The 25,279-nt window shown below is 36.0% G+C and overlaps 3 protein-coding genes across 5 annotated transcripts; 2 read left to right on the top strand and 1 right to left on the bottom strand.

Moving 5' to 3' along the window:
* Positions 1 to 35: 35 nt before the first annotated feature.
* On the top strand, positions 36 to 9,265 carry LOC100258866 (uncharacterized). 2 transcript variants are annotated; one of them, XM_002268026.5, is made up of 5 exons: positions 36 to 425; positions 1,034 to 1,237; positions 1,635 to 1,871; positions 5,046 to 7,646; positions 8,045 to 9,265. In XM_002268026.5, exons 1-5 carry the CDS (start codon positions 386 to 388, stop codon positions 8,737 to 8,739), a joined length of 3,777 nt encoding a protein of 1,258 aa, XP_002268062.2. In that variant the 5' UTR covers positions 36 to 385; the 3' UTR covers positions 8,740 to 9,265. The 2 variants fall into 2 exon arrangements, with proteins under 2 accessions (XP_002268062.2, XP_010650394.1); XM_010652092.3 differs by having other exon boundaries at positions 215 to 425; positions 8,054 to 9,265.
* A 701-nt stretch (positions 9,266 to 9,966) lies between these two features.
* LOC100253715 (pentatricopeptide repeat-containing protein At4g14190, chloroplastic) lies at positions 9,967 to 12,788 on the top strand. Of its 2 annotated transcripts, none has more exons than XM_059737016.1 (2): positions 9,967 to 10,430; positions 10,790 to 12,788. In XM_059737016.1, exons 1-2 carry the CDS (start codon positions 10,348 to 10,350, stop codon positions 11,949 to 11,951), a joined length of 1,245 nt encoding a protein of 414 aa, XP_059592999.1. In that variant the 5' UTR covers positions 9,967 to 10,347; the 3' UTR covers positions 11,952 to 12,788. The 2 variants fall into 2 exon arrangements, with proteins under 2 accessions (XP_059592999.1, XP_010650392.1); XM_010652090.3 differs by having other exon boundaries at positions 9,978 to 10,430; positions 10,803 to 12,788.
* A 1,160-nt stretch (positions 12,789 to 13,948) lies between these two features.
* LOC100248619 (protein PUTATIVE RECOMBINATION INITIATION DEFECT 1) lies at positions 13,949 to 21,652 on the bottom strand. Its single transcript, XM_002268120.5, has 9 exons — positions 21,198 to 21,652; positions 20,011 to 20,120; positions 19,733 to 19,908; positions 18,746 to 19,057; positions 17,316 to 18,285; positions 16,517 to 17,231; positions 16,157 to 16,437; positions 15,396 to 16,065; positions 13,949 to 14,273 (listed from the first exon to the last, which is right to left on the bottom strand). Exons 1-9 carry the CDS (start codon positions 21,621 to 21,623, stop codon positions 14,058 to 14,060), a joined length of 3,876 nt encoding a protein of 1,291 aa, XP_002268156.2. The 5' UTR covers positions 21,624 to 21,652; the 3' UTR covers positions 13,949 to 14,057.
* Between the last annotated feature and the right edge of the window lie 3,627 nt (positions 21,653 to 25,279).

Genomic DNA, 25,279 nt, shown 5'->3' with positions numbered 1-25,279 from the left:
TTTCAGATTTCGACGCTGACATGCTTAAATTGTGTGTACCACCGTATAGAAAAAGGTAAGTAATCGAAGAGTACAACAACGTAAAGCAGGGGTTCATGCATGTGTATCGTGTGCCCAATCGCAGAAGATTGTAGCCATGACGTCCCCCCTTCGCAGAGGCACATGGGGAGACTAGTACAACTTTCTCTCTCCTCACTCTCTCTCTATATGATCCGTGCGTCTGTCTCGGTCTAAGTTGTTAGTGTGGATACCGAGATTTATACGAAGAGTCCACGCGCACTATTAGACCAACTCCAACCTTTTCTCACTCTAGATTCAAGTCTTTTCCTCTCTTTTTCTCTCTTTTTTCTTTTTTTCCTCTTGCTCTTTCCCTCGTTTCTCTACAATGGATGCCAAAGATCACGCCAAGATTACCCAACAGTCAGGTTTGTATTAGTTTTTATTCATAGGTTTTGATTTTTATTCTTTTTTTTTTTTCTTTTTAGATGGGGTTTTGGTTTTTGATTTTTAACTCTCGCTTACTGGATTTTGTTTTTGTGTTCCTTTTCCTCTTTTGGGGTTGGTTGCTAGTGGAAGATCCTTAATCGGTTGTGTTAGTTCGGTTGGTGATTTGTCTCTGTTTGGTTGGTGAGGAAATGTAGGGGAGGAAAAGAAATGAGTTGTGAATCTTTTGAAGTGCGTTTAACCTAACGCGCGAAAATTGAGATTTTGCTGATTTTTTTTTTGTTTGTTTTCTTCTGGGGTTGCTTGCTAATGAAAGATCTTTAGTGGGTTTTGTTGTTAAGTTTGGTTGTTGATTTGTTTCGTTTGGTTAGTGAGAGAGTGTAAGAAAAGAAGGAAAACCTAGTTGTAACCTAAGTAGCTGAGTTGGGTCTTTCATTTCTTGGAGAATACGATGATGAAAGGCATAAGATCCCGACCTTTACTGCATTTTCCACGGTTTTCTGACCAACCAAACGGGGTTGGGTATTTTTATTTGGAAAATTTCTCTTTTTGTGGAAGAATTTTGATGGGGGTTTTGCTGAATTTGCAGGCCAAGAGAGCCATGGAGTTCATCTTTGTCACAAATGCGGGTGGCCATTCCCTAACCCACATCCGAGTGCGAAGCACAGACGAGCCCACAAGAGAGTCTGTGGGAAAGTTGAAGGGTATAAGCTTGTTCACTCAGAAGGTAGCACCCATTCAGCAGTTTCAGATGATGATGAACACCCCTCAGATGATGATAATAAAACCCCTAGTAAGAATTATTGTTTTCTTTAATGAACCTTTTTTTTTTTCTTTTTTTTACTTTGTTTGCTTGCTGGGATGATAAAGGGAAAGAGCAGAGAATAGAATTTCGAACCTTGAAGGTTTCAATGTTGAGCACGCTGAGACAAAAAAAAAAAAGAAAAAGAAAAGAAAGAGAGAGATATATAAAGTTGTCCTCAACTGTATCTGATAGAAACATTTGGCTGGTTCAGTATAGCTGTCACTTTTTGGAACTAAAACAGAACCAAACAAAAGATTGTTCTCGGGGACAGAAGATTCCTAATTTCATTTTCTTTCTGTTTCCTTCACATTTCCGGTAAACTAAAATGAGAGTTAATTTTCCTGAATTAATTAATGTGGTCACATGGTGAATTTGGTTCTGTCAGGTCCAAAAAATGTGGAGACAAGTAAAAATGGGATTGGTACCGGTGGAATCGGGGAAAGATCAAATAGAATGGAAGATGAAGTGTTTTCAGATGCAGTTACTGAATTTTCAGACAGTGGAATTAGTCCTGGAATTGAACAAGTTTTGGAGGATGCTAGAGAATCTATTACTAATGTGGAAAAGGTAGCAAAGGATGGTTTCGATGCCAAACAACCGCTTGAAGATAATTCAATTACAGGTCAGCTTTTAATGGTTTGAAGAATAACTATTTAATTTAAGTATAATTAATGATTCATTGATAAGGATATGATCCAATGGTATATTTGATTATGTTTAAAAAATAATTGCTCATAAAAAAAAAACTTATCAGTTGTTGCACTTCTCTTATGTGGGACCGAGAATATAAAACAATGGGGTTGATAGTTGCCAAAGGCATGTTTAAATAAAGACTTATGCTATTTTTGGTTCCTGAAAAGTGCTAAGGTACTAGGGAAAATATGAAAGGAAATCAAGTATAATTAATATTAGTTACAAACTTATGCATTTTCAAATTATTTAATCATTTATATAGAAGATTTTTTTTTTAATAGGTAAATTTTTATCCACTTTAGGACTTGAACCTATTACCGCCCACAAACCCTCCTCACCTCTTTACCACTTGACCTAGGTCCTTAGGGCTAGAAGAGTTGAAATTGGTGAAATGAATTCTATGTAGCATATAAAATTTATTGGCTTTAAATCTATTTTTAGTTTTTTTTCCTTTTTCTCTTTCTTTCTACTTTTCCTCTCTATTTTATTTCCCTTACATTTTCCATCAATTTTTCTAGGAACCAAACATAACCTTAAGATAATCTAAAACTTAGTGTATAGTATTTTATTATTGTATTCTTATATTTGTCATCATCTTTTCTAGTATCATTTGATTGTTTTAAAGTGATGTGTGGATGGCCTTGAATAGGTTAACAGGCCAAAAAAACCATGGACTTGCTGAATTTATGTTGATTTTTTGATAATGCATTATGGATATGCAGAAAATCAGAAGTTATAGTATGAAATGACCCTTAAGACTAGCCCGTGTAAGTTTCCAAATAAGGTAAAATTGGGTAAGATAATTTGGTGATGTGAATCAAAGACCTAAAGTGACTATGAGATTGATCAAAAGTGAGCAAAATAAAAAAGAAAAAAGAAAATATAGTGGTTGGGATCAACCTTTTGATACGTGTAAAATATAGAGGCAGGGACGCCCAAAGGACATGAAAAGGAAAAAGAAATAGCAGCACAGAATTGAATCCTGTTGGCCAAGGGAAGGTGTTAACCTAGAGTAATGGGATAAGACAGGGAACCTGGTAACAATACAAACAGAGGTTCAAGGTTTAGGTCTAAGATTGTTATTTTTTGTTGTCTTTTTTCTTCACTTGCTTCTTAAAATATTGGTTTCTTTGATAGTTAGCAGTTTGGTGAGAAATAAAAAAGTTATGTATTCTAATAGTTAAACAAATATAGACGGTCCTAAGAAGGAAAATGCGACGAAATTTCATACATGTCTTATCATCAAATAATACCTTATTGTTGTTAGAATCTGATTTCAGTTCAATGAAGGCTTCTTGTCTTACTTGGAGGTTAAGTTATCGTTGTTTAATAGCATGCCAATATATCATCAATCATTACCTTAATTGAATTCATCTCATCAACCAACATGAACAAAACCAGTTGTGGGGCCATGAGTACAATTTAGAGGGGCAAATTTTAATAATGATATTTGATAAATAAGATAAGAATTTTAAATTAAAAACTTGTGCAATAATTTAATAAATTATTATAATTTGAAAATTTTCCAACATCAGTCAATAAGTCATTCAAATATGGTTATGAAAGTTAAAACACATTAATCACACAAGTTATCTGTTATATAAATTGTTATGGTAAACTGTTGGTGGAAAATAATTCAAAGAAAAATAAGTTTTATTAATTTTCATTAATTGTGTTTACTAAAACATCCTTCAAACAGTTAAACAGTTATATGAAAAAACATAAGCATTTTATTTCTCACAATAAATAAAAGATAAAGCAAAGAAACTTAAAAAATAAGGATTTTTGTGTGAAAGTTATTTATACTTTAGTTTATAAAGTATATTATATTTTCTTAATTTTGGCGAAAATTTCCCCCCTTAAATGAAACAATGATATCACAATAATTAGTTTCGCACATCAAAATACTGTTGTTCTGAAATGTTCAATTTTGATGAGGTAGACCTACATGATGGACAGAAAATCTAAATGTGCAAGTCTGATGTATGATCTGCTTGTAAAGAATTGGAAATCAAATGATGGATAATATGGGCTTTAAAAATTAAAACAAATTGAGAAATTGTATCTCTTGCTCCAGGAGGGAAGTTCAAAACCTATTTGTGTGATCATTCCAATGACAGAAGCACAAACCTCCTAATTGTTTATGGTTTATATTCGTTTGTTAAAACCCAAAAATTATATTCTAAAATTTTGTCCCAAAAGAAACTTTAAAGTCACTGAATGGTAGGCCTTGATTGAAAAAAAATAAATAAAAAAAAATCCTTTTATAGTGCTTTGGAGGGTAGCAGCACAGTCCCGTTTCCAAAAAGTATTATTTGGAGCCCATATGTTCCTACTAAGGTCAGTTTTTTTGCTTGGGAAGCCACTTGGGGTAAAGTTCTAAATTTGGACCAACTAAAGAAGAGGGGTTGGGCTCTCCTGAATAGATGTTACCTTTGTGGGGCTGCTGAAGAGTCTATAAATCATCTTTTAATTCATTGCACCAAGGCTAGGATTTTGTGGGACTTGTTAATTAACCTTTTTGGGGTACCATGGGTGCTTCCTCCTTCAATGAAGGAGATCCTTCTAGGGCGGTATGGGCAGTTTGTGGGCAAGAAACGGGTGAAGGTTTGGAGAGCAGCCCCCTTATGCCTCTTTTGGATGGTTTGGAGGGAAAGAAACAAGGTTGCTTTTGAAAATGAGGATCTTTCGATCCAAAGGATGAAATATTCTTTTGTTAGCAATTTGTGGTCTTGGTCCAAGTGTTGTATTGTTGATGGGCCTAATTCTTTGTTTAACTTTTTTGAGTGGGTGGGCTATAGATGAGGGTGGGTAAGTTGTTTGTATCCCTCTTTCTTTTGTTTTTAGCCTATAGGCACCTATTGTATACCTTCTGTATGTTTTACGTTTGCCGTTGGACGTCTTGTTTCTTTTAATATGCTCTTAACTGCGTCTTTGCCTACAAAAAAAAAAGAAAATAAAAAAAGCCAAAAAATGTAGCTGTATGTATTCTAAATTAAGTTATTGAAATATGATAACCAAAAGCTTGAATTGATGTACAAGATTGAAGTTTAAGATTAACCTAAATTATATATTCATGTGCCAAGTTCTTCCCTTGGTTCAGTGGCAGGATCCATTTCAGAAGACTTAACTAGAGAATCAACTTTATGGCTTAGTGGGGATGGAAATGATTCAGCATGCAACTTGTCCGCCATCAAACCTGAAACACCAACAGAGGCACCACAAGAGGATTGCAAGACTAATGCTGTTGAGGGGATCATGGAATGCCCTTTAAGTGGGAATATCGGGGAAAGCCCTATGGCACTGATTGAGCAGAAGACTGATGCAATGGAGAATGAAGAAAAAAATGTAGATAGAAAATTACTCGAAATTGCAGTCTCACCCAATGAAAATGCTGGTGAAACATCTGAGGCTGGGTTAAAGTCGGAGAAGACAGATGAAAAAACTTTGGATCCTGTGGAAGGTGATGTTATTGTTCAATCAGAGGAAGATCAAACTGATGGGAGAGGAGCTAAAATTTCCCCAACTTGTCTCTCCTTGGACCCTAAATCTGTTGAACAGATAGATGCATCTGCTGACACTGCTCATGATCAGGTGGATACTGCACAGGGAACATGTTCTGCAAGTGGTGGCGATTTAGTTGAGGTTTGCAAGGCAAAGGGAGAAGAGAACGAAAATATACTTGTGATCGATGGAAAATTACTGGACACTGCTCTCTCAACGAGTGAAGATGCAAGGGAAACATCTGAGGTAGGGTCGAAATCAGAGAAGATAGATGTAAAACCTTTGGATCCTGTGGCAGTTGATGGAATTGTTGAAGTAAAGGAAGACCAAAGTGGTGGGGTAGTATTCAAGTCTTCCCCAAGGGATCTCTCCCCTGGCCTTAAATCTATTGAACAGACAGATACATCTGCTGATACTGCTTGCATTCAGGATGATGCTGCACAGGGATCATATTTAGTAACTTCTGGTGATTTGGTTGATTCTTTCAAGGCAAAGGGAGAAGAGAATGAAGCTGTGCTTTCAGAGCCTGATGGTATACCTGCAGTAGACAATCCTGTGACCGCAGTTGAATATTTTAGCGATCATGATGTGGTGAAATCTAACTTACCTGTGACCTTAGACTCTTGTGAATTGATCAAGGATATGGGAGATAATACTACTGTGCCTGTTTCTGAGGAGAACCATTTTGGTATCCAGTCAAGGCAATTGGCTGGTTGCACAGGTCCATCTCTTTCAGATGTTCAAGCTTTTGAAGATAACCTTAAACAGGATGATGTTTGCAGAAATCCTACCGTGCCTGTTGAAGGGGAAGCTGGTGTTTCTGAAATCAAGGTTGCAATCTGTGAAAACCCTAGATTAGATGAATTTGGTGCTCCTGCAAAGCACTCTGGGAGTGAACTTGATAAAAATCAGACAATTTGTTCTCTTGAAGAACAGGGACCTCATGATTCTAGCAAGGAATCACTTGAGGTCTGGCCAGAAAATGCAACCATGGTTTTACCTGACACAATGGTTTCTCCCATTGACACTGAAATTTGTCAAAAAACCAACTTAGTAGACAACAACAGTGGTGGTGATCATGAGAAGGCTAGAATAGAAAATTTTGATATGGCTGGAAGTAACATTACTGAAGGAGCTACTGAGGGAAATCTTACAGAGAACAGGAAAACAGCCTCTGAATGTGTGAGCACTGTCGCTAACTCCCAAGCTAATCAAACTATCAACCTACTTGAAGGTGACAGTGCTGGTGATCTTGAATATGTCAAAATTGAAACATGTGAGATAGCTGGAAAGGAAAGCACAGAAGGATCTAAAGAGAAAAATATTGCACTTGGAGGTGACAGTGCTGGTAATCATGACAAGGTTGAAATAAAAAAATGTGAGATAACAGAAAAGGAAAGCAGGGAAGGAGAGGAAAATATTGTGATAAGTACCCCTGAATTTGCAAGCAGTCTATCTGAATCCCAGGTTGCTGCAGAGGATGATATGAATGTGCCCGTGAGGAACTTACCTGAAACTGAAAACAAGGATTTGTATGAAGTTTCAGATCCAAGCAGAGTTGAAATTGATATAACAGAAACACATTCTTGCCTTCAAAACCAGGATAAAGGTTCTCAAGGACTTGATATCAGTAAGCATGATGAGATAAAAGTACAGTGTTTGGGTGCAGTCTGTGGTGTTGCTGAGTCAAATCTTGATGGTGAGAAATTAACACAGAATGCAGAAAACCTGTCAATGCAGAAGACTGGAGATTTTGAATCTTCTGTTCAATGTTTGACCACTGTTGAAGAGGACCATACTCAAATGCTTGGTGGGGAAGCTTCTGGTATTAGTTCATCAATGAAAGAGCCCGTGCTTTCATCTGGAGATGCTGAATCTTCTGTTCAGAGTTCAGTTGCTGTTGAAGATGATTGCACCGGATTGCTTGCTGGGGATGCCTCTGGTATTAGTTCATCAACAAAAGAGCCAAAGCTTTTGTCTGTTGATGCTGAATCTTCTGTTCAAAGGTCAACGACAGCAGTTGAAGATGATCAAACTAAAGTGCTTGGTGGGAATGGTTCTGGTGTTAAGTCAGAGACATTGCAAGTGGAAGGTGATAACAACATTATCGATAGACAGCTTGGTGTTTTGCCACTTGATGTTTCAATTGATTCAGGTAGCCAAACTGATAGTTTGGAAGGCAACTGGGGTTCTGTTTCAGGTAAGTTAACACTTCCCTTTTATATAGTGGAAAATATTACTGCAGCTTTCTCATGTTTAGCAAACCAGCTTTGTTTAAAATTGAGTTTTCAACCATCTTATTTTTTTTTCTACATTTGATTTCCAAAAGAAGCATCAGAACCCAACAACTGGCCCACTTATAAATTTTTTAAAGATTAGGGTGGTTAGAGAATTTGGGTCAACTCTGCCTTGTCAATGTTTAGCATATGTTCCAGAGTTACCAATCCAGATTGTTCCAACTCAGCTAATCTTTTCTTTTGATTTTTGGTCTTGAGTTCTTTATTCATTAGCTTTTGCATAAAAATAACCTCCTAGTTGTGCCCATCTTGTGATAAGTCCAACTCTTATAAATTCAAGTTATTTACTTGTTTGTGATAGTTGGAACAGGCCTTTCAACTCAATCAGATGCACTTGCGGTTGTCGACACTGAAGCATTGCAACTGACTGGTTCCAAAGCACCTCCCAAGTCAGAGAAAGATACCTTGAAAAAGCCAAAACATGCGTCTGTGTCACATGATTCTGACAAATCGGATGTCTTTGAGCCACCATCCTTTGCCACATTGGTTGAACCTGGAGGTGGTGGGAATGGTCTGAAATCTGCCCATTCTGAAATCCAGACCGTACAGAGCCAACAACAGCCAAACTCTGCATCTTCACAAGCTGGGTGGTTTCCTTCTCTTACTAATGTTGTGAATGAATCACAAGGGAGAAAGAAGAATGAAGAGGTTATTGCCAAGGTTACTAACTGGAGCACAGGGAAGCAACACACACCATTGAAAAATCTTTTGGTTGAAGCTAACACTGAAACCAAGCTGAAGTCACCAACTCCAAAAGGAAATTCAGCTTCGGTGACTCAAAAAGATGAGGCCCCAGCCAAAAATGGCAGTGCCACACCTCCCACAAAAGTGAATTCGATTCCAGGTCCTGAAGCTCCCACTACTGAGCCTGCTAAGGATTTGGGACAGGAATGGAACTCTCCAGCAAGGTATCCGGTCGACAGCAAGAGAGAGAAGAGGAAAGTTAAGGGGAGACCATACTGGGCGCCTTTTGTATGCTGCTCATCTGTAAATTAGGACCCATGTCCTCAGCAATATCGCAATATGTGATAGATGGATATGCCATCCAACTGCATTGCCTTTAATGGATAAAGCTTCTGCTGGTAAGCTATGGCCTAATGAGGCAAATATACTTGTGTGGTATTAGCATTGATTTGTAGATTATGGGTACATAAGGTCTTGGTCAGTTGCCTCAAGTCTTAGACTTGGGGTTGTATATGGTTATCGATGTTATCGTTATCAACATCGTTGTTTCTTTCGATTAAATTGATGGATGGGTGTGGTATGCTGCAGCATGTTGAATAAAGGGTAGATCAATTTGGAGGCACATCCTTTCAAGTCTTTTGTATGCCTAGTTGGTAGCGTTAGTTTCATGTTTCTGAAGGGATGACTGCCAGAGTTGTTTTCAGTTTGAGTTCTTGTTATGCTGTCGAAAATACATCATCGATCGGGTCGATTGTATTCGAGTTTTGTTAGTTTATATTTTTGTATTTTAATCTTTTTATCACATATTTAGAGGCAAGGATTTTGATGGGTTCTAAGATACCTTGGAGCTTACTTTACTTATCTATGGGTTGAGCTTGGTTGAACCTCCCATGCTATAGAGCCAAAAGCATTCCATTTTAAGGGTTTTGCTTTGGTGCCAAAAAGTGTTTTTCGATTCCGTACCTCCTTATTACAACCAATAGAATGAGGACATGTGGAAAAATATTACAATAAAAAACCTATGGAGCAAGGACATGTGTAAAGATATTACAATAAAAAACCTATAGAACGAGGACATGTGTAAAGATATTATAATAAAAAAAATCTATTAAGTTACCAAGTTAAAATAATTTTTGGAGGGTTAGAATCTTATGTATTGCCCATTCTAATTTTATTGGTTAGGAATTAAAATTTAAAGTTAGTTATCTAACACTATGGGAAAAAAAGAATTTATAACAATTAATTTTAATATTTAAGGATTTATTTTTTCAATGATTGAGGATATGTTGATCAATACATGGCTGGCATTACAGTGCAGTGATAATCAACAATCTTCTGGAGAAATACAAAGCCATGTGATTGATTCTCTTCTTCATTTATCTTATATTACAACTTCGAATTCAAGTGTTGCTCTTGCTCTGGGAGTTGCTGGGCCCTGGCTCAGGTGTGAGAATGCAGTTCCATCCACCCACCCAGAGTCCAAGCCCATATGCATCCCTTGGCCAGTTAGATTAATTAATTAGTTAATATTAAAAAACAAGAAAGAGAAAAGGAAAGGAAAAAAAAAAAAAAAGCCACACGGCGTACCATTTGAGCGGAGGAGGGTGGAAAACGAATAGCAGCAGCATATTATGGATATCCATTGTTGCAGAGCGACACTGAGACAGACCTGCCTTTTCAACACCAATATCCTCTTCTCCAAAATCCTAATCATAAAACCCAAAACCCTCTTCACTCCTTCCTCTCTCTCCTCACATTCCCACTCTCACTTGCAGACTCACCATCTCCAATTATCCCACAACAACAATCCCACAAAACATACCACCCTCCTTGTTGAAACCCTCCATGAGAACGAGAGGCTCGGAGTCTTGATTCAAAAGCTCAGCAACAAAGCTTCAAGCCCTCTGCAACTACTCAGAGATGATGGGGATTGGAACAAACAACACTTCTGGGCTGTCATCCGATTCCTCAAAGATGCCTCCAGGTCCAGCGAGATTCTTCCGGTAATTTTCCTGCTTCTTCTTCTTTTGCACTTTCTTTCTCATATTGTAACACCAAAAATAGAAAAATAAAAAAGAATCGATTCTGGGGTTTTCGGCATTTGCTGATTGGATATACGTTTTTTGTGATTAGCTAGAAAAATTACCCTCTGTTTGGTTGCTGAGAAAGCTGGGAAAAAGAGAAGAAACTGAAATTGGATTCAACTAAGTTCAATAGTTGAATCAGGCGCATTTGCCTGGGGTGTATTTTTAGCCACTAACAAAAAATCTGAGTTTCAAAATTTTAACTTTTTAACCAAATAGAATATTGGGGAAATGGGTAATAGGGATTTGGAAATTCTTATTGAATAATGAAATTTTAGGAAATGTGAACAGGTGTTTCATCTGTGGAAGGACATGGACAAATCAAGAATTAATGAATTCAACTATGCAAAGATTATAGGATTGCTAAGTCAAGAGGATCTTGCAGAAGAATCAGTGTTGGCACTTGAAGGGATGAAAACTCATGGTCTTAAACCTTCCTTGGAGATCTACAATTTAGTTATTCATTGTTTTGCTAGAAAGGGGGAGTTCGATAGAGCTTTGTATTTTCTCAACGAATTAAAGGCGAATAATTTGATTGCAGATACTGAAACCTATGATGGGCTTATCCAATCCTATGGAAAATACAAAATGTATGATGAGCTTGATGAGTGTGTGAAGAAAATGGAGTCAGATGGGTGTTTACCTGATCACATTACTTACAATTTGCTGATTCAAGAATTTTCCCGTGGTGGGTTGCTCAAAAGAATGGAACGGGTTTTTCAGACTGTGCTTTCAAAGAAGATGGGTTTGCAATCTTCTACTTTGGTTGTGATGCTTGAGGCTTATGCCAACTTTGGGATCATAGAGAAAATGGAAAATGCTTATAGAAGGGTTTTGAACTCAAAAACCTCTTTAAAGGATGATTTGATTAGGAAATTGGCTGAAGTTTACATTGAAAACTACAAGTTTTCGAGATTGGCTGACATGGGACTCAATCTTGCTTCTGTAACCAGTAGAACTGATCTTGTTTGGTGTTTGCGTCTCCTTTCTCATGCTTGTCTATTGAGTCGAAAAGGCTTGGACTCCATTGTTAAGGAAATGGAAGCAAAAAATGTTCCATGGAATGCAACAGTGGCAAATACTATCTTGCTAGCTTACTTGAAGATGAAAGATTTTACGCGCTTGAGAATCTTGCTGTTGGAACTATCAACCCGTCATGTGAAACCAGATATAGTCACTGTTGGGATTCTATTTGATGCTAATAGGATTGGTTTTAATGGAACTATGGCTTTAAATACATGGAGAAGGACAGGATTTCTTGATGAAGCTGTTGAAATGAACACTGATCCTCTGGTTCTCTCTGCATTTGGCAAAGGGAATTTCCTTCAAAGTTGTGAAGAGATGTACTCTTCCCTTGAACCTGAAGCCAGAAAAAAGAAAATATGGACTTATCAGAATCTCATTGATTTGGTATTTAACAACAGAGGAGGGCCAAATTGAGTTCATTGGAGTTGAATGCAGTCACTAAGTTTGGAAGCCTACTGGAAATAAAGAAAATATACTGATTACAGTTGATGGTCAGTCCCAAAAAATGGCATAGGTTTTTTCTATAAACATCTTGAGTGATTCTCTCATGATGGACCAGGATGGTTTATTGGGGTTGTTATTTGGGAAAAAAGGTAACAAGGAAAACCCGACTGGTTGCAAGATATCTATGCTCTTGAGTTTGTTTTTGCGAAACTATTTTTTTCAACTATCGATATTAATTGTGCAAGGAAAGCTTTTGTACACGTTAGTAACATCAGAAACCAGCTTTTTAAGTCAAACAGCACTAGAAGAACAAGGAAAGATTGATGTTTCAGGGAAAATATTAATGGGAAGAGTGGAACAAGAAAAAGGGAACTTTGATGGGAAGTTGTCATGCAGGAAATACTATGGGAAATCCATTTATCAAGATCACAGGATTTTGTGGCACCTCTATATGAAATCTTTGAAGAAGCTCTTACATATGTAAGCGATGAGCGGTGGTTCTTGGACATTGGTTTGGCACTTGACAACACCATGGTTAGATGAAGAGGCAAGGGGCTCGTGTTTATGTAAGCACATAATCATAAACCTTCTGAATGTTCATCATTTCTACCTTCAGCCTTTTGTCCATTTGCTAAGTAACAACTTTCCTATTTCCTTTACTGTGTAAAGTTATTAGGAGTCATTTTCAGTTGTATAACTTGTAAATTCTCCTCCTGTAACTGTCACTGAAGCTACAGTCTCAGGGTACCATTGGATCATGACATAGTTGTCATTATGTTTTGAGTAATGGGATGCTATTAAAAGGAGCTTTTTGAATGGTACTCGTATTTTTCAATTTCATAGCAAGAGCAGAATATTCAGAAGCTCCCCAGAATGCAGTAATGGTAGGGATAATGGATCTTGATCTCTGCCAGCATAGTGGTGGTTCTGCAAAAAGGCTTGTGGAGATGGAGGGTTGTTTACCTCGTTCCTCCTATTGTGCATAAATGTAGAGCCTAAGCATGCCAACCATCGCCTACCAGATCAGGTTATTTTGACATTCAACCAATGCCCCTGTTGGAGAAAATTTAAAAGATTCCATTTGCTGCAGTTTATTTTGATGATCGTGGATGCCATTGATGAAGTAGTTTACGGTATGCTTGGCTATAAACTAAAATACTAAGAGTAAGGTTTTTGTTTATTTATTCATTTTTAAATTGTTTTAACCTCAGGAGGCACTGTGTTTTAGACAAATGGATGTGAAGTAAAGTCCAAGGTATTCACCCCAAAAAGACGTTTAAGTATAACAACTTGCCCTCTCCATGTAGATATTGTTCGATTTTGGTGTATTGAATCCAAGTATTCATTTGATTTGGGTGTATTGAATCCAAGTATTCATTCCAAAAGATGTTTTAAGTGTTACAACTTGCTCTCTTTCATATAGATATTGTTCGTTCTGGGTGTATTGGATCCAACTCGAATAATATCCACATGAGAAGGAAGGGCCGTTACATTAAAGCTTATCATTTATTCATCTATCTTGAACAAGAGAATTTACTACTAACTAATCCACCATTTACATTGGTTTTTACATGGACAAGAACCAGACGGATGTGACAAAAAAATATAAATGAAAATAAAATATGACAAAAAATATTCAAAACCCTTTGCATTTTAATATCATTAATTTCTCTACTTCAAGTATTTAACATGATAATAAAGTAGCAGAAGCAATGAAGGAAAATTTAATTTAGTTTAAAGCTCAAACTTGTTTTTCTTTCCTGTTTCTTCACCCTTTTCTTTAAGGTGCACATTCAATCAGAGACCAGATGGAGCAATTCAATAGAAGGCAGGCAAGCAAAAATTTATTTACATTGCAATGAGCTATTTGCATATGCTATACATAACCCAGATGCAGATGCTCTAACCAAGCAAACCATCAACCCATTTCATTTTTCAACTGTATGAATGTGTTGGTCTATCATATGTATGCACAAATGTGTTTTTTTTTTTTTTCCAGAGCCTTGTGTGAGTGTTACAAATCAATACATGTTCACAATTGATTCAGTAAAGAAAATAAGGATTTAACAAATATACTTATCCATCATTCTCTAGTGTTAGACTCTTGGAAAACATTTCTATTTCTTCTAGCAATCTCTTGCTCCCCTTATGTGCAGATGAATTGGATGACATTAAGTGAATGAGAAACTCACAAGCTTTTCCCAAATCATCTGGCAGGGCAATCACCTTCTCTATATTCTCCTCTCTGCTCTCATCTTGTGTATTCCCACTATAAATATGTTTTCTGCATGCCTGCATTTTTGAAGAGACTGCAAACATGAAATCTATATTTTATGGTTTCTGCAATATTCTTTCTTTGTTTTTTTAATTGCTTCACCTGTAGTTTCTTTTAAGGCCAAGAAGTTAAAAGGATGGAGGATTGGGGCCTGTCTAGGCAGCCCTTTAGGGATGGGATGCTTTTGGAAAACAGCTTGGAATTTTAAATTGCTTCATATATTGAAATATGAACTGATCTTGAAAAATCTGTGGGAAAATGCAAAAGAAAGAAAATAGAGTGGAAAATGGATGGAAAGAAAATAGGAAGTAAAATAAAAACATATTTAAAATTACTAAATTATTTTTACATGTCTTCTCAAACTCAATTTATTTATTTTTCATCTTTCATATAAAATATTAAATAACTTTAAAATATACAAGTTTTTAATTGATTTTAATTATATTTGATTTTTTTTATATTTTTTATGGTAAACAAAATAAGAGAAAAATCATTTTTCTTATCATTTTTTTTTCTTTTCTTAATACTTTCCAAGAATCAAATATAACGCAAGTTTTTTACATTTCTTTTGAAAAAAGCACTTCACTAGAAAGTATGATTGCTCCAAAGAGAACCATAGGCCCTATTTGGAATAGTTTTCTATTCTCCAAAACAAAAAGGGAAAACGCGTTTGACAATTAGAAAACTATTTTTTGTTTTCTATTCTTAAAAATAAAAAATACGGTGTTTCCAGATAAATTTTAATTGTTTTCACTTGTTTTCACTTGTTTTCTAAGAACTATTTTAAAAAGTAATTATATAAATACGAAGAATGCCTAAAAATAAAGTACTAGATAAAAAATTATATTTAAAATCATTGAAAACAAGTTAAAAACATTTTCAATTCCCAATCAGATTTTTGTTCTATAAAACATTAGAGAATGGATTTTTAAAAACTGTTTTTTAAAACCGTGTTAAAAAAATAGTTATCAAACAGGACCTCAATATCTTATAGTTGGGGACAATCATTAGGTAAATTCTGAACAAACAACCATTTTCATTAATATAAATCTTTTAAAAAACAAGTTTTGGTTTGGATTCTGTTCTCAAACTAGAGAAAAGCAGTGCATAGAGCATGAGATAGGATAAGAAAATTTCACCTGGAAAACCCGATTTAGGCAGGCAATTTGCTCATCCTTCAGGTACTCATGGTTCAGTAATTCCCGAAACAGAAGCACTGTCTCCATGCTCACATTACTGACTGAAAGGTTTTCAATTATACCAGAAATGCAGGAATCATCAAACACAGACTTCATCCACCCAGGAATGCTGTGCAGTTTCAGCAATGCTACAGCTACATGAACCGCAGGTTTGTGATGATTCATAAATGATTTTGACGCCAAAGAAGGAACTGCCAAAGACATAGCCAGCTCTTCAACAATTAGCCTGCACCAGTTACACCTTCCAATTACTTTTGTGTCCTGCATCCATAACTTTTCCCACCCCAGAATCATTGATAAGCAGAGGGCACAGTTCATAGCCACTCTAATGTCACTGTAAAAAACCAATCCTTCTAATATAGCCATTACAGAAATTAGATGCCCCATGTTCCATTTTAATTCATCGTGTTTTCTGTTTCTCAGGTCTGTTATTCTGGTAAACAACTCCATCAGACAATATGAAGCAACCAGCTTGACCAGAGGAGACCCAAAATGCATCAGTCTGCACAGGTCATGGCAGTGAATACTAATCAAGGAAAGTGGCTGAGTCTTGTTTGATGGATCGAGGAGATTTTGCCAGTCCAGAGTACCTGGTAGAACAGCATTAAAACTAAGGCAAACAAAAAGTGTTAGCTCTGATAATAACTAGGAGTTCTGTAATTGTATCTGAGGAGAATCCATGACTGATGTGAAGCACTGACCTTCTACAAGAGAAAAAGTGTAGTAAAAGCACAAATGTTAAAGTTTCTCCATTTCTTGTTTCCTCATCATCTTCAATTAGAGCAGGTCCCTTTGAACAGCTTGTATGGATCACATTGTTGATCATGGAGACAAGGGAATCATTCAGAAGTATGGCTTTTGAAGCTTCTACAAGGGCTTGGTTGGTGGAATGATGCAAGATCAAGGAAAGAATACCGAGTACTAAGAGACTTTCTTGAGTCCAACCCCCTGCAGTCACCATGGGGATCAAGTACCCCATTAACTACAAAAGGAGGTGAATTCTCCAATTAATTTAGTGAAATAGAGAACAAATTGGAATAAAGCACACTTGAGTTAGTCACCTTCATGGTCACTGAAAGCCAAGTTTCACCATCAGAAAGTGTTTCAGGTTGCACTGACCATAAAATGTCAAAAATTAGAATTGCAATGGCAACAAACATCTGTTGGGACAAAGAATGGCTCGAATGGGAAAAAAGATCCTGGATCCCATTGCCTATGCCATGCATGGATAATTGGTCTGAAGCAGCTGGGAAAATGTTGATGATGTCTACCATGAGATTCACTACTGAAATGATGTCGCATTCATTGCCTTCTTCCTCTATAAGCTGTTGCAATAAAGATACCAAGAGCACTGCACCCAAGTTATCTCCTGCTGCTACCAACTTTGCAAGTCCTTGTACATCTATGTTTTGGCTGTCGTTTCCATGGATGATGATGTGTGACCCACTTGAGCTATTATTTCTGCAGAATTTTAGTATTTGATAAGACAATGGCTTAATGATTTTCTCTTGCTGAAACAACCATTTCAATGATGTGAAGTTTATAGTTGCAGAAGACAAATCCCATTCATTTTGAGCCACTAGCTCGAAGAGGATCCTCTCAGCCTCTGGACTGTAGGGAATTTGATAGCCGACCTTTGCAAGACCCCGGTACAAGCCGTAAAGATTCATCAGTCGTGTTATTGACACTGAATCAGCAGCTCCACATAGCAAATCACTGTTGTTGACTAAAATGTATTGCTCCAGAGAAGCTAAAACCAGCTTCTCATCTGCAAGTCTGGGAAGAATACATCAAGGATTAAGATAAAGATGGTTTATTAAGTAAACCTTAGGATGACTATCGGATTGGCAAAAGGAGTACCTTTCATCATATAAAGAGCTGGTATATAGTATCAGCAGAACTGCAGATTGACAAGACAATAGTTCTAGATTTTGGGTGCTCTTCTGACCCAGCAAAAACAACAAATCAGAAGGATCAGATGGTAGATATAAAGCCGCATCTCTAATGGGTTGTCCAGATTCATTTCCCAGAAGAACATCCACAATTGAACTGAACATCAGATATACTCTCCATTTCATCTTTTCACTAGGAAATAATCCTAAACATCCAAATGACAAACTGAACCAAGAGGATGAAACCAGAATCATCACAAATTCCTTTGCTTGTGCATAAGAATCCTGAAGCAGTACTGAATGAAAGGCTTCCAGTACTCCCAAGACAATTTCCTCATATTCCATTTCATTGATGGCTGTTGCAAACCAAGGTAGTAAATGTGTTCTACAAACATCAATAATACAATTTCCTAATTCCAGGTTAGCTTCGTTTTTAGTGGAGTTCCCTTCATGACTGAATGCATATGCCTCTTTCAGTAAGTAAAGGGAGTGCAAAATTTGATTGGGATGTTTCTCATAGAGGCATAGAGAAGCTAAAATGGCATGTCTAACTGATTCTTGAACTATTGTTCTGAGAGTTAAAGCCTCATGAGAAGAAGGAGACTTCATGAGATCTACAAGGATTGAGCATGCAATAATCAACGTCTCTGGAAGCATGTCCACGTCCCCATTAATATGTCTTCTAAGCATCCTTGTCAAGATAAGACCTATTTCTTCAATTTGTGTAATGGATACCATTCCAGGGTAGTTCAAAATGCAATTCCTAATGAGCTTCAGTGTTGGAGTTTGAACAGGATGAAAAGGAACTTCAACTACATACTGCAGAACAGGAAGCAGTGTAGTGAATCCAATAGCAAGTCTTTGTCCAAAAGCATGCTCAGCTATTGATAAAAGATCAAGAACTCGAAGGCAGGAGTTAACCACTGGGTCCTTGCACTCTAAAATTAACACAAAATTTCAATACTCAGACAACTAGAATTTGCAGCATCCAAAAGAGTCTAAGTTTATTTTTAGATCACAAACATAAATATAGAGATTTGAGGTAACTACTGCCATGAAGAAATACAGCATACACTCATCAGACTATTCAGAAGGTTGACCAGATAGTATGCTGATGATAATATTATATTCACTCAATTCAGTAATTAGAAAATTATGCTCATGACAATTACTGGCATGCAGAAATTGAAGTTCATAGCATCCAAAAGAAAATTGTGGATGTTTATAGCATCAATAATTAGAAAATTGTGGTGGCATTCCAAGAAAAACATAATATAGAAGGAATGGTTGACAGCTGAGATACTGAATGATAGATTTGTTTCACATTTTAATGGTAGGCCATACTCAAAAGGACACTACCACCTTGAGTTTCTTGGTTAGACAGGCAAATCTATTTACCTGACAATCTTAGTATTTCAAATACATAATCTGCAATGTTTTCTTCCACCAAGACTTGAATCCGTTTGCTTGAACCCCTTTCCCATGATAAATAATAAAAGATCAAATCCAGTGCGCCAAGTTGAAGTTGACTATCCGAAGAAAGTAGTGGGCCTTTGATAGCTTCAGCAAACAAGATATTCAGAGGAAGCACATCTTTTTCATGTTCTGTCACTTCCATGAAGTTATCAGCTTCACAGCAATCCCTAATGCTTATGTCATTAGCAAATGCATTCTCAAAGTAACCCCTTTGAGCCAACACTGTCAAGAGTGCTACACAGGAGAAACTGGAAATTATCACTTGAGAAAATATGAAAATGAAAGATATAAGTGCATCTGTGCATGAGTGCATTCCAATGACATTTCAGGATGACTACTGCATATAGCATATATTGTCTGAAGGGTCCCAATTTATATGATTCAAACTAAAATACAGGCAGTTAATAGTCATACCCTGCATAGCTTTTGAGAATTCCAACTTTCTAGGAGTCCTAGTTTTGCATGGGATCAGTTAGTGGTCATATAATCATATTGTAATTTAACCTGGGAGATAGTTTAGATGGAACTTAAGCAGTGGTCCAGCTCAATAGTTTGTTACTATACATACTCCTATCGCTCTGCTTAAGAACCAAATATTTCCAGTCTGGAATATTGTCATAAGCAGTCATCAGGACTTCACCGCCACCGACAAACATCATTGTATTCCCATCTCACATGACAGCATATATGATGTGAAAATTGGGTTTCTGAAGTTGCTCTTTGCATTTTGTCAATACATAATCATAACCAAGGGACAAAAGGCCAAGGATGCAATAGGCAAACTTATTTTGGAACAAAAAATCCTGGCATATGCTGAATTAACTTCATTCTGGCCAAGGGTTAACTAGGCGGTTCCCATGTGATAGCAAAAAATGAAGTAAAATAAATGTCCAAAGGAAATTCACAAACCTACACAATTCAAACGAACATCATCACTTTGGGTCTTCATAAGAGCTTCCATTGACAAGTGCAAGAGCTTGGGGCAAAAGGAAAATAAAAGGTCAGACCCATCACCCTCCTCAGATGCATATTGGAGGATAGATAGTTTGTAGAGAACAAACAGGATCTCCCCCTGGATCTCTTCACTGTATTCAACATGAAACAAAGAAAGAAGGTACTAAAGATACAATACAATAGATGCATAGTAAAAGAAGATGAATAATTTCTGGGTGTGCTTTAGTTGTTACCTAGGCAACTGAAGACCTGCAACAAGGTTGAAGACAAGGGCACTTTTGTCTTTGATGTGGGCATAAGGATTATTCGTCTCACAGTTCAAGAGAACCCCTAAGCAATGAAGCTGCATACGGAGAAATGCTGAAATGAATGCTATTCAGATGAAGTAATGAATTCACTGTCAAAGGATACATCACCCCAGAAGAAACTCTTAGTGTCCAACTCAAAATGGAAAAGATCATTTAATCCTATTGATGCATAGATTTTCTTCCTTTTTCTACTACTTTTTTGTTTTTAAATTTTATAACTAATTAAAATGTTTCATTAATATGAAACTCATTTAATCAAACAATGAACTAAACTCAACCAATATACAAATCCAAGTATATCCTTGAGTTCCCAATCTCTACCAATATTCAAGGCCCCTCCATGGGGCTTGAAATTATGTTTGTTTGCCTGTAAATTATTGTTTTGTTGCCCATACAAATTGAAAGGTGTACTATAGATATCTGAGACGCCATGATTCAATGGTTAATTTTTTTATTATTATTTACTATTTGAGACTCTCTGTTTGGCTGTCCAGAAAACATAGAAAAGGAAGTTTTGAAAAAATTCTTTTAATAACATCCATCAGTCGGCACCAAAATTGACCAAATACGAATTCTTCCTATAGATTTAATCATTACTCCTCTGTCTTTTCCACCATTTTCTAATGTACCAAACAGCGAAAGATGAAACTATCCTGACTCCGCTCCAGCTTAGGAAACGAAAGGTGAGACACAATCTATTATGTCTGTTTGGTTCTTGAGAAAACTAGGAAAATTAAGTTTCACATATTTTTGTTACAAAATTCATAAGTCGGTATCCAAATAGCCAAACACAACCACTTCCGCTAAGGTTTTTCACGATTTCCACTCTTCCCCTCTATTTTTCCAGCAACCAAACAGAAGAAACACAAAATGAGAGGAAAACAAAGGGGAGTGCACAGACAGAGGTGAGACGCAATCTATCACACTCTGTTTGGTTATTGAGAAAAATGTGGAAAAATAGTATCTACCATTTTTTTTAACATAATTAATCACTCGGCACACAAAATAGCTTAGCAGAACTAGTTACGCCAAAATTTGACCCTCAATTTTCCCAGAAACCAAACAGAAAAAAGAAAGAAGGAAAAAAGAAGCGGGAAATGACAAAAGGGTACCATAGAGGCCTGGCGCGGACTCCAGTGGAGCTTAGAACCTGAGAGGATGGAGGCAATCCGAGAGACAAACTCCCCATAAAGGGAAGAAGAATGAGAAGAATTAGAGAGAAAGAGAACGAGATGAATGATCTGGGAGGCGATGGAATGGTCGTTGAAGAAGGAGAGGGAGTGAAGAAGAGGGGAGACGAGAAGGTGAGGGTGGTGGGAGAGAAGGGAATGGAGAAAAGGGGGGTGAGAGAGGGCGTGGGAAAGCTGAGAGAGGGCGTGAGAGACGTGGAAGGTGGGGGAAGTAGGGTTGGAGAGGAGGTTGGTAAAGCAGATGAGGCAGATTCTGCCTCCTTCCATGGTTTGGAGGATGAGGGTGGATCTGTGGCCCTGTGAGCATGTTGCTGGATACACTTCTTCTTCCTCCTCCTCCAACATCATTCTCTGCCCACTGCGTTCAAATGCTTTGGCGCCCAATCCTTATATAGGATGGCAAAATATATAATACACCACCAAATTTATTTTTGAGTTTGGAATAAAATTATTTTGATAAAAAATAAAAAAGAAAAAAACACAACAACAACTTTGATTCAATTTTAGCTAATAATTGGATTGGTTTTTTACTCCAAATTATTTTTAAGCATTGCTAAATTTCTTAAGCAATCCAATGTTTCAAGTTTTATTGGATCTAAAGTCTTTCTTTGTCTAATGAAAAAATTACAATAACATGGTTTTACGTGGTAGAAAAATCAACAAAGCCATTATTGGCTCGTTTTAGTTTGTAAAGTATATAACCCGTGATTAAGTCTATTTTTAAATTTTAAGTAAGTTTTAAAAATTACTAAACTCGATGTCAAATTCAAAAAAAATAAGTATGATTTAATTTAAAGTTTATTTGTCTAATAAGAAGACTTAGGAGATTTGAGAAAAAAAAAGGGGGGAGTGAGATGGAGATGGAATGATAAAGAGTTGGAGATTTATGTGAGTAGATGTCAAAGTTGGTTGGAAAAATGATAGATTAAAACAGAGAGATGGTAATAACAAACTCGCATGAGATCATCCTTGAGATTCCAAATGGTCTAGTGAGGGGCAAAATGGTACATCAAAAATCAACAAAATCAACACACTATTCTAGAGCTTGAAGCCTGACCCAACTCAAGCAAAGTGGTCACCTTGAACCATCAAATTGTAGTGGATGGTGCCCGTAGAGTAATCATCAATAACAACTAGAACTTATGCGATTGTTTGGTTGTTGTTTTCGAAAACTATTCAGGAAAACAGTTTTTGAGAACAATTTTTGGTGTTTTCAGAAAAAAAAAAAAAAAATTATGTTTGGGAAATGAATTTTGGAAAACGGTTTTTGTTCTCAAAAAACAAAAAAACATGTTTGAAAGTTGTTTTTTTTTCCAATTAATAAAATGTTTTCTTCAAGTAACTTTATATGATAAATTTATAAATAATTTTTATATACACAATTCATTTAAATTTAAAAAATTATTTCATTTTAAAATTTTTATATCAGATGACAACTAGTTAATGAAGTTGTTATAGATTATAATCATCAACACATATAAAACAATGAGGATGTTCTAGATAAATTATTAAAAACAAAATAAAATAGAATATATAGGACATGAAAATAAATGCAAATATGTCCATTTGAGGTGTAGAAAAAAGGATGCAAAGAAACCATCAAAATAAGTTTTAGTTTTCATATAAACAAAAATTTTATTTTTAGTAATTAATCTAAATATAATTTTTATTTGGATGATTGAAGTCAAAGCAACCAAGTTGTTATTTTAATAAATTTGTTTTAGCCAATAATTGTTTACAATGACACTTTGTTCATTATTGTTTGAGTTATAAGTAAGATGAAGTTTGAAGATGGTCATTTTCCAAGGGATTCCCACGACTGAAGTTGATGTTATATTTGTGTTGAGAAATATATTTTACCAACCAATATACTTTGACCAATATATTTTCTCTTTATGTATGAATTTTATTTTACCAACCATTTTATCCATACAAATGATCTTCATGTCCCTTAAAAATATCTCTGACCATTCTAATCTTGAGAAAAGTCTTTATCCAATATTACATTCTTATTTACATTTTACTACCCTCATTCTCTCGTCTCTCATCTTCTTCAAAATTGAGAAAAAAATCACCTGCAAAACCCTCTCAATAAGCAACTCGTTTTCTTTCTCTTCTATGTTCTTAAGCAGGTTTTTTGTTTTTCTTGAATAAAACAATTCAAGAAAAATCAAAACTGTGAAACGGGAAAAATCAGGAATTTTTTTGTTTGTTTTCTTTCTCGTTCCCCACTTTTCTCAGCATCCAAACCGGAAAAATCAAAAACCTAAAAACACATGATAAAAAAAAAACTCAGATCTCATTCGAATAACAGAACTGAAAAACAATCTCATTCCAAATAAAAATAGATTTCAAAACAAACATACAATACCAAAAAAAAAAAATTATCTCTTTACCCAGATCTAACATTTTTCTCAACAAATGTTACCAAAATAAGCCTACTTTACTAGATCTACCAAAAACAACTTCAACATATGCGGAAATAAAAAGGAAAGCACAAATGTGTTGGTAGAGTTACCTTCGTTTCGTGCTATTGGAGATGCCACCACTGTGCTGGAGAAAAGGAAATGTGAGAACGAGAAAAAAAAAACACGGAGAACAGTTGTTCTCTTATGCCTTTTTTTTGTTCTGTAAATAGTAAAAAAAATGGGGAAAACAAAATTTTTTTGTTCTCTAAAAAGTGCCATTTTGAGAACACGAAGAACAAGAAAAACAAAAACAACTTTCTCAACCAAATAAGTTTTTAATGTTTTTTCTTTTCAAGAACAGAAAATAGTTCTTGAAAACACCAACCAAACAGACCCTTAGCTTTCCTAGTTTAGGAATTCCTTTAATAAGCTTCTCGTTTGCTATCCAAGCCAAATTAGCCAAATACATAAGGTTAAGATATTTTACTCTATGATGCTTTAGCTTTAATAGGATCTAACTTTACAGTTCTATACTCAATGGAAGTGGAAGAGAAGAATTAGTAGCTAGTGTATAGCAATTATTGGATGTCCTACTGCTAACAAGTAAGCACTCTTCCCCTGTCATTCTTGATTAGGCATGGTTGTTGAGTGAAGCACAAACTTGTTTGTTGTTGCACATTTGGCAAATTGTTATGAAATTCGCTTCAAGATTCTCAAAATAAAGTACATCTTCAAATTTGTTAACTTGGTTGCTTCCATAGTAGCCTTACCATTTATTTCTAGTAATAGGATCATTGAAATAAACAAGGAAATAAATTGTGATAATAATATAATAGTATATGAAGAGATTAATTTGATTTAGAATTAACAAATCTAAAGGCTAGGAGAAAAGTTTGGAGTTCTTGTACTAAGCATGAAGTGCCTACTTAAGGCCACGACTAGCTTTATAAAAATGATATACATGATAAGGATGTGAGTCATCAACAAAACTAGGAGGTTTAAATATGAACACTTGTTTAGTTAGTGAACCATAAAGGAAGACATTATTCACATCAAGTTGGCGAAGGCGACCATCCTTGGGTTAAGATGATAAAAGCAAAATGCAACTTTTCTCCTTTGCAATGATTCAAAGATTGAGAAATATTTCTTATTTCCAATCATGTGTCAAGAACAACTATTATCAAAATACCAAGTATTGTACTCTTAGAATCTAAAGACGATACGAGGTAGCAATGGTTGAGGACTACTCTTTTCTACACAATTTTCTTAACCTCAGGAGCATTAGGGTTTTCCTTTCAATTGATTCATTCTTTTACCAATATGTCATTTTGATATGAATAATTTGTGATCATTAAGGAGAAGAACAATGTGAAATAGTTGTAAGATGCATCATCTTCAAAACCTGTGAAATTAACAAATTTTTTTTCATTGATGGTGTTTTGGGGCCTTCAAAACAATGTGAAATTACCAATATGCGAAGTTGAGGAGGGGGATGGATGGGCCCTCACAATGAGCAGATGGAAGTTGTTGCTTCGTCCATCACATTTTACTCCCACTAGAAAATAGAAAATCAGACTAGAGTCGATCTGAGTTTCA

Source organism: Vitis vinifera, chromosome 5, assembly GCF_030704535.1.
Source record: "Vitis vinifera cultivar Pinot Noir 40024 chromosome 5, ASM3070453v1".
Taxonomy (NCBI): domain Eukaryota; kingdom Viridiplantae; phylum Streptophyta; class Magnoliopsida; order Vitales; family Vitaceae; genus Vitis; species Vitis vinifera.
Note: the sequence above shows the minus strand (reverse complement) of the source record. Positions and strands in the feature narration are given on the sequence as shown.